Source organism: Felis catus, chromosome F1 (genome assembly GCF_018350175.1).
Source record: "Felis catus isolate Fca126 chromosome F1, F.catus_Fca126_mat1.0, whole genome shotgun sequence".
NCBI classification, from domain to species: domain Eukaryota; kingdom Metazoa; phylum Chordata; class Mammalia; order Carnivora; family Felidae; genus Felis; species Felis catus.
In genome coordinates, this window is record NC_058384.1 from 68,696,656 (window position 1) to 68,708,964 (window position 12,309).

The 12,309-nt window shown below is 40.4% G+C and overlaps 1 protein-coding gene across 20 annotated transcripts in view; it reads left to right on the plus strand.

Annotated features, from left to right (window-relative positions):
• NUP210L (nucleoporin 210 like) overlaps positions 1-12,309 on the plus strand; it is an 85,067-nt gene that overhangs the window by 27,820 nt on the left and 44,938 nt on the right. For 18 of the 20 annotated variants that reach the window (XM_019822511.3, XM_045049076.1, XM_019822513.3 and 15 more), the window contains 4 exons: positions 4,024-4,161; positions 4,862-5,017; positions 8,298-8,496; positions 10,681-10,826. In XM_019822511.3, coding sequence (XP_019678070.3) covers positions 4,024-4,161; positions 4,862-5,017; positions 8,298-8,496; positions 10,681-10,826 — 639 coding nt within the window. The remainder of the gene's footprint in view (positions 1-4,023; positions 4,162-4,861; positions 5,018-8,297; positions 8,497-10,680; positions 10,827-12,309) is intronic. The other 2 variants (XM_019822512.3, XM_045049073.1) reach the window with 1 other exon arrangement.

Below are 12,309 nucleotides of genomic sequence, written 5' to 3' on the forward strand. Positions count from 1 at the left end.
AAGATTTTCTCTGATCCTTGTCTTTCCCTCTTTCATCATATGCTGGTTTTCTTTAGTGATGTATTTGGATTTCTTTCCTTGCATTCTTTGCTTATTTATTAGTGGTTTCGATTTGTGGTTGCCATTGGGTTTGTATATAACCTCTTCTGCATAAAGCAGTCAATATTAAGCTGATGGCTGTTTAACTTTGAACCCATTCTTTCTCTTCTCCTCCCCATGTTTATGTATATGTTGTCATATTTTAGATCCTTTTATTTTGTGAGTTTCTTGAGTGAGTTTTTACAGAAATATTCATTTTTACTTCTTTTGTATGTTCTACTTTACATACTCTCACTAATGGTCTTCCCTTTCTATTCATAGAGTCCTCTTTAGGTTTCTTGTAGGGCTGGTTTAGTAGTCATGAACTTCTTTAGGTTTTACTTGTCTGGGAAACTCTCTCTCTCTCTGCTTCTATTCTGACTGAGAGTCTTGTTGGATAGAGTATTCTTGGCTGCAGGTTTTTCTCATGTAGCACGTTGGTCATGCTACTCCCTTCTGGCTTGGGAAAAATCTATTGATAGCTTTATGGGTTTCTCTTGTATGTAACTGTCTTCTTTTGTCTTGCTGCTTCTAAGATTTTTTCTTTTTTTTAATACTTTTTTTTTTAATGTTTTTGTTTTTGAGGGGGGGGGGGGGAAGAGCACGAGTGGGGAGGAGCAGAGACAGAGAGGAGAACAAAGGATCCAAAGCGGGCTCTGGGCTGACAGCAGAGAGCCCAACATGGGGCTTAAACCCACAAACCATGAGATCATGACCTGAACCAAAGTCAGACACTCAACTGGCTGAGCCACCCAGGTGCCCCTTTAATAATTTTTTAATGTTTATTTATTTTGAGACAGATAGAGTGTGTGAAAGTAGGGAAGGGGTAGAGAGAGAGAGAGGAAAAAGAAATCTCAAGCCTGCTCTGTGCTGTCAGCACAGAGTCAGACATGGGGCCTGATCTCATCAACCATGGGATCATGACCTGAGCTGAAATCAAGAGTCAGACCCTTAACCACCTGAGCCACCCAGGCGCCCCTAAGATTTTTTCCTTATCACTCTATTCTGCCATTCTAATTACAATATGTCTTGGTGTGGATTGCTTTTGTTGGAGGTTCTCTGTGCCTCCTGGATCTGGATATCTGTTTCCTTCCCCAGATGAGGGAAATTTTTAGCTATTATTTCTTCAAAGGAATTCTCTGGCCCCTTTTCTCTTTCTTCTTCTGAGATTCCTATAATACAAATGTTTTTACATTTGATGGAGTTACTGAGTTCCCTAAGTCTCTTCTTGTTTTATGTAATTCTTTTTTTTCTCCCATTTGTTCAGCTTCATTGGTTTCCATGACTCTGTCTTCTAGGTCACTGATTCGTTCCTCTGCTTCCTCCAGCCTGCTGTTCATTCCATCAAGCATGTTTCTTATTTTACTTATTGAGTCCTTTCTCTCTGCTATGTTATTCCTTATCTCTGTGTTAATGGTCTCACTGGTGTCCTCCACTCTTTTCTCAAGTCCAGCGAGTATCTTTATGGTCATTACTTTATTTTTATTTATGTATGTTATGTATGTTTATTTTTGAGAGAGAGAGAGATGGAGTGCAAGCAGAGAAGGGGCAGAGAGAAAGAGGGAGACTGAATCCAAAGCAGGCTTCAGGCTCTGAGCTATCAGCAGAGTCTGATACAGTACTTGAACTCACCAACCATGAGATCCTGACCTGAGCCAAAGTCGGACGCTTAACCAATTGAGCTACCCAGGCACCCCTATGATCATGACTTTAAATTCTCCATCAGGCTTGTTCCTTCTACCTGTTTCACTTAGATCTCTGACTGTGGTCTTGTCCTGTTCTTTCACTGGACAGATTCCTCTGTCTTCTCATTTGGTCTAAGTCTCTGTGCCTGTTTCTGTGTACTAAGAAAGTCAGCTACATCTCCTGCTGTTGAAGGTAATGGCCTTATGAAAAAGAGGCCCTGTAGTGCCCTGCTTCATAGTGTCCCCTGTTGCCCAGGGCCTGGCGCTTCCGGGAGTATCTCCAGTGTGTGCTGCCTGCGTGTACTCTGCTGTCGTGTCCTGGCTGCTTTACCTTTCAAGCCAGTCGTGTGCAGAGGCTCTCTTTGCCTGTTGTGGGCAGTGTTTGGTCCCTGGCCTGAATGTGGCAACTTTTAAGTGGATGTGCTCTGGTCTGCTTATGAGATGAAACCTGTTGCCACCACCATCAGAACCCAGGCCTTGCAAAACTCCTGGGTTGAAAGATGTGGTGTGGGCAGGAGTTTGGACCGCTCTTCTGGGGTTGGGAGCTTGCTGTGCTGGGAGTGGGGCGAGCGTAAGTGGCAGTGGTGGTTCCTCTGGAGTGCAAGGGGGCGGGGCTTGGTGTAAGCAAGTTAGGTAGCCAGTGTGGGCACTGCACCGGTTCCCACAGGTGCCCTGTACTTACCCTGAGAGGCAGGGGAGGGAAACGGTGCCTGCTAGTGCCTTTGTTTCTGGAAGGGTCTCTCTGTGAATGCCGCCTCTCTGGGATGCAGTTGGAGAAGAGCAGGAAACCTCCCCACTGTGTGTCCCAGATGCTCTTCAGATCTCTTTTTCCATGCTGTGTGTCTGCAAGCTGTTTGCTCTGCTTTCTGTCCAGGAGCTGCTCAATGCCCCCTCCCCCCAACTCCCAACACTCTCCCCTCCCATGCCCATCGACCTTTAAAACTCCAGGCCTTAAGCCCCAGGTTGCAAGTACTCGAAATTCAGCCCCTCTCACCTTCTGCTTTCCCAGCCAATTGCTATGGGGAATCATTGTCTCCCTGTACTTCCCTGTACGCTAGTCTGTCTCTCACCCTTCTCCGTGACTTACTGTGGCTCCCTCCCCACCACAGTGGCCACAATCTATTTCCCTCCCAAACCATGTCTTCCTATTTTCTTCAACATGGCTTCTTTTCCACCCCTAGTTATGGAGTTTGATCTGGTAGTCTTCAGGTCGGTTTTGGGGGGTATTTAGGAGGATCTGGTAGTTATATTCATGGGAATATATTCTGGGTATATTCATGGGACGAGGTGAGCCTAGGGTCTTCCTAGGTTGGGGTCTGCCACTACCTTCCCTAGCCCCCAGAACACCCATATCTTATAGCAGAATGATGTTCTCTTAAACTGAAAGACTTATTTTCAGTTTATGATCCAGCTACTTTAAAGACTGAGGAGAAAATTCAGGGCCGTTATCACAGATGTGAGAATGTTAATAAATATTTCAGGGGTGCCTGGGTGGACGGTTAAGCATCCGACTTTGGCTCAGGTCATGATTTCACAGCTCATGGGTTTGAGCCCCATGTCGGTCTCTGTGTTGACAGCTCAGAACCTGGAAACTGCTTCAGATTCTGTGTCTCTCTCTGTCTATGCCCCTTCCCTGCATCACACACTGTCTCCCTCTGTCCTAAAAATAAGTAAACATTAGCAAAAAATAAAATAATAAATATTTCATATTTTAGGGCTTCTTTAAAAACCAGATAGATAAAAAAAATTGATTGATTTTTGCCTTTGTAGGGAAAATGCCAAGATAGTTGAGTGGGGGCAGTTGTTTTATCTCTGTACATTCCCCCCAATCTTGCTGTTTCTTTAATGATGAAAGGACTGTCTTAACCCTAGCACCTTTAATGTTCCTTTTATTCTGAGTAGCTTGGAATATCCCTTTGTCTTCATAGTTTACATATTTAACTGATGGTTGTTCAAGGGTCTTTCTTTCTGAAACTATGGTATCTCTTCTTATGTTGATAAAACTTTGTTATGTCAGGAAATTTTAACAATTTTCCCAGATGGTGATACTTATTTTAACTCTGATAAAAGCCCTTTCGTTATTATTGGAGTATAGAAGCTGTGGTTCTTCAATGAATAGGAATATTTATTTACTTCTTTTATAGAAAGAAACTGGTTGAGTAATTCATTAGCACACCATTTTGCTGATGTTTTGCAAATAAATGAATGTGGATTGTAAAAAAGTCCTTATAAAATCTGTTTTGCACCCTTTTCCCTATAGAATAAAAATATTCAGCTTATAAAATTTCCAATTGTACATCAGCAAGAAGTGAAGATTTATTTTCCTATCAAGCTTACACCCAACTTTCTGGCATTTCCACATCATCCTATGGGAATATTATATCGTTATAAAGTACAGGTATGGTGTTCTATAATACGAAAAAATTTACAAAGAGATAATTCAGTTTCTCTGATAGCTTAATTTGTTGAAATTTGGTTAATGTTTAAAAATTTTCCCCCTAATCTTAGTAACATAACCCAGTTTCTGGTGGCAACCAAGTTGTTGTTGAATACTATCATGTTGATAAGACATGCTGTACTTTCTGTCTCTCTTCCACATATTCATTACTTGTGACTTTTGTAAAGTTTTGTCAAACTCCCTTGTGCCCTTTTTGACATTTTGTGATAGTGCCATTACATAAGCTCCCTTTGGTATTTCCCTACCCAAGTGCCTGCTTTCCTATAGCATCATATCTTCTTAGCATGTCCAGAAATAATTTCTTCTTTTTTTTTCTTTTGATGTTTATTTATTTTTGAGAGAGAGAGAATGAGTAGGGGAGGGGCAGAGAGAGAGGGAGACACAGAATCTGCAGCAGGCTGCAGTCTCTGAGCTGTGAGCACAGACCCGATGCGGGGCTCAAATTCACGAACCACAAGATCATGACCTGAGCTGAAGTCAGACGCTTAACCGACTGAGCCACATAGGCGCCCCCAGAAATAATTTGTTATATAGTTTTATTATTTCTTAAACCTTATTTCACTGGATTTTACTTCTTTGCTTAAATTTCATTTTCCTCCATTGGCAGTTAAATATAAATAGAGTTGTTATTTTTTCACAGGTAGAGGGTGGCAGTGGCAACTTCACTTGGACCTCTTCTAATGAAACAGTGGCTGTGGTGACCACCAAAGGAGTAGTGACTGCAGGCCAGGTCAGGGGGAACAGTACTGTTTTGGCCCGAGATGTACAAAATCCCTTTCGATATGGAGAAATTAAGGTAAATAACTCTCCAAAGATCCTTATTATCACCCCTGAGACACTGCTGGCTAAATTTAAGTACAGAACAAATAAAAATAATAAATTTAAGTACAGAACATGTTTGTTTTTTTTTTTATGTTTATTTATTTTTGAGAGAGAGAGAGAGAGACAGAGCACAAGCAGAGGAGGGGCAGAGAGAGAGAGGGAGACGCAGAATCCGAAGCAAGTTCCAGGCTCGAACCCACGAACCATGGGATCATGACATGAAGTGAAGTCAGATGCTTAACCGACTAAGCCACCCAGGCGCCCCAAGTACAGAACATGTTTAAAAATCTTTCTACTCCAAATTGGGTATTTGAAAATGAAGCTCAAATTCAATCTGAAAGTACATATTCCTTAAATATTTCTGGACCTTGGTTGAATCCTGCTTCACTTCACAGCCAGTTACTGAATGGGTATCCTTGTTTCCTTATCTCTCAAGTGGAGATAATGATAGTATCTACTTCAGTGGGTTATTGTCAGAATTAAATGAGATAAGGTTTATTTCAATGCTTGGAATATATTCAATAATTAGTTATCTATTTTTGTTACTGTATTTTGTTATTATCACATGACCTTCGTAATAACTTTATTTTTAGTCTCATATTGCTTGTCTTGATTAAAAACTTCTTTTTACTGGGGCGCCTGGGTGGTGCAGTCGGTTAAGCGTCTGACTTCAGCCAGGTCACGATCTCGCGGTCTGTGAGTTCGAGCCCCGCGTCAGGCTCTGGGCTGATGGCTCAGAGCCTGGAGCCTGTTTCCGATTCTGTGTCTCCCTCTCTCTCTGCCCCTCCCCCATTCATGCTCTGTCTCTCTCTGTCCCAAAAAATAAATAAACGTTGAAAAAAAATTTTTTTTTAAAAAAACTTCTTTTTACTATATAATCGCATTCTTGTTTTTCCTCCACTTTTGATATATGTTAACGTGTGTTGTCCCCTGAAAGACTTAGCGTTTTCTTATCATTCAGTGAACATTTACTAAGTACTCTTAAGGCACTTAACTCCATACTAGATATCATAGGACATTCAAAGCAACATAACATATCATCCCTGCTTTAAAGAATCTAAATTGTATTTGGGAGATCTATTCACATGAATTTAAATAACATTTTAAGGGAATGATGTGAGTTATTTTAAAGCAGTATATGATTGAGAGCTACTTGAATTGTGTAGTAAAAGTATTATTAATATATAAAAGAAAAATCCTTGTAGATTTGACTACTTAGAGACTGTCATGAAGAGATGAGAATTTGAACAAGACTTTAAAAGACAGAGCCAGGGGCGCCTGGGTGGTGCAGTCGGTTAAGTGTCCGACTTCAGCCAGGTCACGATCTCGCGGTCCGTGAGTTCGAGCCCCGCGTCGGGCTCTGGGCTGATGGCTCAGAGCCTGGAGCCTGTTTTGGATTCTGTGTCTCCCTCTCTCTCTGCCCCTCGCCCGTTCATGCTCTGTCTCTCTCTGTCCCAAAAATAAATAAACATTGAAAAAAAAATAAAAAAAAAATTAAAAAAAAAAAAAACCAAATAAAAGACAGAGCCAAACTAAGGGCTAAGGATCAAACTCAACCTGCTGCTTTTTTGATAAAGTTTTATCAGAACACAGCCACCCTCATTCATTTATGTATTGCTACTTTCAAGCCACAACTAGAGACTTGGGGGTTGTCTCAGAAACTGTGCCCCCCCCCCCCCCCCGCAAGCCTAAAATGTTTGCTGTCTAGCTTATTCCAGAAAACTTTTGCTGATTCCCACGGTAGACAGTGGAGAGCCATCCTAGGTTTTTAAGGTCAATAATATGGTAGAGCTTGTGTTTAGAAAGTACCTGATTATTTTTTTGTCTGTCACAAGTATAATATTAAAAAAAAAAAAAAAAGGAATGGAAGATATTTGCTAGTGCTATGTACTAGTAGATTAGAATTGATCGAAGGGAGAAATGAAGGAAAAGTGTCCAGTTAAGCCTGACTTAGTAATATGGTATTGAGAATAGAGAAAAGGGGGAAAATGAAGTGTTATTTTGCAGGTAGACTTAGTCAGATTTGATGCCCAGTGGAGTGGGGAAGACTGAAAGATTTAAAGACAGGGGTTTCTGCAGCTTTGGCAGCTGGATGAATATAAAATGCAAGAAAAGGGAAAAGGAAAAGAGGAAGATGATGAATTCAGTTTTGAATGCATTTAGTGTGATTCACCTGCGGAGCATCTGGGTGAATATTTGTTATTGATAATAGGGTTCTGAAGTACAACTGAAAGATTAGGACTAGATATAAACATTTGGAATTATCAGCATATGGTTGGCCATTGAAGTTTTGGAACTGGGTAAGGTTTCCGAGGAAGAGCGTATAGGCAGAAGAGAAGGTGAACTCTAAGTAATATGTGTCATTTTAAGGGATGTAGGCAGAACAAGATGAACTAGCAGAAGGAGCAAGGAAAGTGACAGAAAAAATAGTCCCTTTGGGCTACCATAACAAAATACCACAGACTGGGTGGTGTATAAACAACAGAAATTTATTTCTCACAGTTTGGAGCCTGAGAAGTCCAAAATCACGGCACCAGCAGATTTGGTGTCTGGTGAGGGAAAATTCCAGATTCATAGGAGGCTGTCTTTTTTGCTGTAACCTCACATGGTAGAAGGGCTAGGGAGTTCTGTGGGGTCTCTTTTATAAAGGCACTAATTTAATTTCATTCATGACCTGATCACCTCCCAAAGTCCTCACCTCCTAATACCATCACTTTGGGGAATTAGGATTTCAACATAGGAATTTGAGGTGGGGGGGGGGCTGGGGACACAAACATTTAATCTATAGCAAAGACAAAAGATATTTTTTAAAAGATACTGAGAAGAGGAAGTGCTTTATATCTGAGGTTAGCAAAGTTTTTCTGTAAAGGGCCAGACAGTAAATATGTTAGCATTTGTAAACCACGTATATATACTCTCATATTCTTCTTTGTTGTTGTTTGTTTTAAAACCTTTTAAGGATGTGAAAACCATTCTTAGCTTACAAAAACTAAGAAAATTGGGCACTGGCCATCATTTGCCAGATTCTTGCTGTATGGTGTTAGATGCTTTAGAGAAATCAGTTGATGAAGGAATGAAATGAGTGACATGATTAACACTCCCTCCCCAACACACAGTATATGATACATATTTTTGTACACAAAACATACATATGTGTTTATGTATGTGTGTATTTAAATACTTAAGGAACGCTTTCTTTTCTTCTTAGACTTTCCTGACATAACTTTCTTGAAAGATTAATTTTTTCCCTCTAGATATATGTCCTGAAACTGAACAAAATGGAACTGTTACCATTTCATGCTGATGTGGAGATTGGCCAGATTATAGAAATCCCCATTGCAATGTATCATGTAAATAAGGAGACCAAAGAAGTCATCGTGTTCACAGACTGCTCTCATTTATTGTTGCATCTGAACATGGATAAGCAAGGGGTCTTTACTCTTCTCAAGGAAGGTAAGAGTAAGCCTTTTATTTTCTCCTTTCTTTGTCTTTGAATGAAAGGACCAATCATCAATTCAGAAACTACAAACTATAGTATAAATTCACATATTACCTTTCTTTGTAGTACTTTTATTTATTCCATCAACTGCCTTGTTATGATGTAATTTAAAAACAAAGGCACAGAAATTGAATAGCATTTTCAGAGTCCTTGTAGCTATTCCTTCAATTCCTATGAAGATCTTTCTAATCTCAAGCTTCCTCTTTCTTTAATATATATATATCATACATCTTTCTAAGATAGATGTAGTGACATTATTAAATTTATTCAAAAAAAGAAAGTATCTTTTTCTTTCTCTTTTTTTTTTAATGTTTGTTTATTTTTGAGAGTGGAGGAAAGGCCAGAGATGGGGGGACAGAAGATCCAAAGTGGGCTCCGTGTTGTCAGCGGGTTTTGAATCATGAATCGTGACATCATGGCCTGAGCTGAAGCTGGACGCTTAACTGATGGAGGCCCTCAAGGCACCCCAAGAAAATATCTTTTTTTTTTTCTTTTTTTCATTTTTGAGAGACAGCATGACGGAGGGAGAGGCAGAGAGAGAGGGAGATACAGAATCCGAGGCAGGCTCCAGGCCCCAAGCTGTCAGCACAGAGCCCGATCTGGGGCTTGAACTCACGAACCATGAGATCATGACCCGAGCAGAAGTTGAATGCTTAACTGACTGAGCCACCCAGGTGCCCTGAAAATATCTTTTTCTGATGAAAAGAGAATATGAAGAAGCTATCCATAAAGACCAACATCATTTTCTCTTACCAAACATTATGTGTGATCCTGATTACTATTGTCTTTTAATCAGTAATAACAGTGGGTAGCATCCAACACTTACTTAGCTATTTGCTATTTGCTAGGCTCTGTTCTGAATACTTTTCATATATTAGCTCATTTAATTCTCACAGTACATCTATAATTTGGACTTCTCCCTTGCCAAGTGTACTATATAATATCTCTTTCGGAATACCTGGGTAGCTCAGTAGGTTAAGCATCTGACTCTTCATTTCAGCTCAGGACATGAGCTCACGGTTCGTGGGTTCGAGCCCCGCCTTGGGCTCTGGGCTGACAGCGCGGAGCCTGCTTGGGATTCTCATCTCCCTCTCTCTCTGCCCCTCCCTCACTGCCCCTCTCTCTCCTGTGTCTCTCAAATAAACATTTAAAAAAATAATGTCTCTTTCCTCTTCTCTGTTCTCAAGGTGTGTCTCCTAATTTTTAGGCCCTCACTATCTCTCACCTAGAATATAACAACATCCTCCTAATGCTGCTTGCCTTTGATAATCCATGGCCACCACATGGGGTTTCATGAAACTCACTTTCATTACTTTCCCTGCTCAAAAATCGAGAGGCTTCTCACTGCTGGTGGAATAGAGCTGAAATCCTTAAAGTTTATGTTCAAGGCCTCTACAAGAAAACCCAGTGTGCCTTTTATAACTTCATATTTTGGCTTCATATATGTCTCTAGCCACACAAACTGCTTAAGTGAAAATTTCCCGTATAGCCACCCTTCACGTACTCCTGCGTATCTCATTTGTATTTCTATCTTTGCTCATTCATCACTTGAGATACATCTTATACATGTCTAAATCTTCCTTTATCTCTCCAACTAGAAGTAATCTTTCTGTTTTCTAGACTTCCATGTTTATCATTTTCTTTTTTTAACTTTTATTTTAGAGAGAGCATGAGCAGGGGAGAGGGGCAGAAGGAGAGAGAGAGTGAATCTCAGGCTCCAGGCCCAGCGCAGTGCAGAACCCAACCCGGGACAAGATCTTATGAACCATGAAGTCATGACCCGAGCCAAAATCAGGAGTTGGACGCTTAACTGACTGAGCCACTTAGGCGCCCATGCTTATAATTTTCTATTAATACTTTAATTTATGTAAATGTTCACTTTCCCGTTCTAAACTATAAATGCCTTTGCTGATACATATGTTATGTTCCTCACTGAACATAAAATTGTGTCTTACCTGATACATGTTAATAGAAGGAACAGATTTTTATATAGATTTGATGTAAACATTTGGGGCCTAGTAGTGTATGAGATCAAGATGTTTTTTAATGTATTAAAATTCTTATATTTCTATAGACTGATCCCCATTGAGAACTGACTGCTTATTACCCTAATGAAGTCATGTTTTTTTGATTTGCAGGTATTCAAAGACCTGGACCAACGCACTGTTCTAGTACACATATAGCAGCCAAATCTCTAGGCCATACTCTGGTAACAGTGAGTGTGACTGAGTATGAAGAGTATTTGGAGAGCAGTGCCACGTTTGCTGCTTATGAACCCCTAAAGGTGAGGCACTTCATGGTAAGGAACTGACATATCTTTTCATGGAACCCACTGTGTCCACTTAGAGTCTTGCCAGCTGTCTGTGATTTCTGTGAAAGATCAGTTATATTTGTGTTCTCTTTATTTACCACTCCTTCATTCTTAGCTCTACAGTTCTGTCATCAAGCCTGAGTATCAGGGAGTGTACTCCCTCATGTGTCTGCCACAGGAATATCTTCAAGCTCTATCAGCAAGTTGTAGATCTTTTCATTTCTTTCTTCTTTTTTATTGAGGTATAAAATATGTATAGTAAATTACATTAAGTACACTGATCTTAAGGTACTATTTGAATTTTTACATGTGCATATATACCTGTAAACATGACTCTGAACAAGATATTGAATATTAGTATGGTCTCTTTTAAAGAACTCTGAGAGAAAACTTGATTCTAGAGAGGGAGGTCGTCATCTTTCACCCTTTATACTTCAAGATTTTCAACAGAACAGTCATTATGGAGGGCCCTAAGGACTGGCCCGTTATAACTGGGGCACTACGGCAGGTGGCAGTTGAAAACAAACGTAGAGCCTGGGATGCTTTCATAGTGGATCCCTTCAAGAACTACAACTGATGTCTAAAAGTTCTTGCTAATAGATACACATCCCGACTCAGTGACTCTTGGGACAAGGAGACGCTCAATGGGGGGGGGGGGGGGAATTAACACTAATGAAAGAAGCAAGGTAAGTTGTTAATTGTAATTTTGCATTTTAAGTTGGGCTTATTGCACATTATGCAGCATAAGTATTAAACATATGGTTCAAACATATTTATTTGTTCTCAGTGGATGAATCTTCCTACTTGCTTAATTAAATGAAAGTACTTGGCTGTGGTTCATTGTCATTTCATTAGGTTTTCTATTTTATGATTATTCCTAGCCTTATTTTATATTTATTGAGTCTCCACAAATCAGATCTGCATGGATGAAAACCATCGTTAAAGGAGAGGAAATAAAATGATGGTTTTCCTTTTCTTTCTTTTCTTTTTTAATTTTTTTAGTGTTTATTTTTTTTAATTAATTAATTTATTTTGAGAGGGGTAGCACAAGCAGGGTAGGGGCAGAGAGAGAGGGGAAGGAGGGAGGGAATCCCAAGCAGGCTCTGCACTGTCAGCACAGATCCAGGTGTGGGGCTTGAACTAACGAACTGTGAGGTCATGACCTGAGCTGAAGGCAGATGCTTAACCAAATGAGCCACCCAGGCACCCCTTAATGTTTATTTTTGAGAGAGAGAGAGAGAGAGAGAGAGACACGAACATGAGTGGGGGAGGGGCAGAGAGAGAGGGAGACAGAGAATCTGAAGCAGGATCCATGCTGTCAATGCAAAGCCTGATGTGGGGCTTGAACCCATGAACCATGAGATCATGATCTGAGCCGAAGTCAGATGCTCAGCCGACTGAACTACCCAGGCACCCCTGATGGTACCCTTTTCTGTGTAGTGCTTTGGTCATAAAT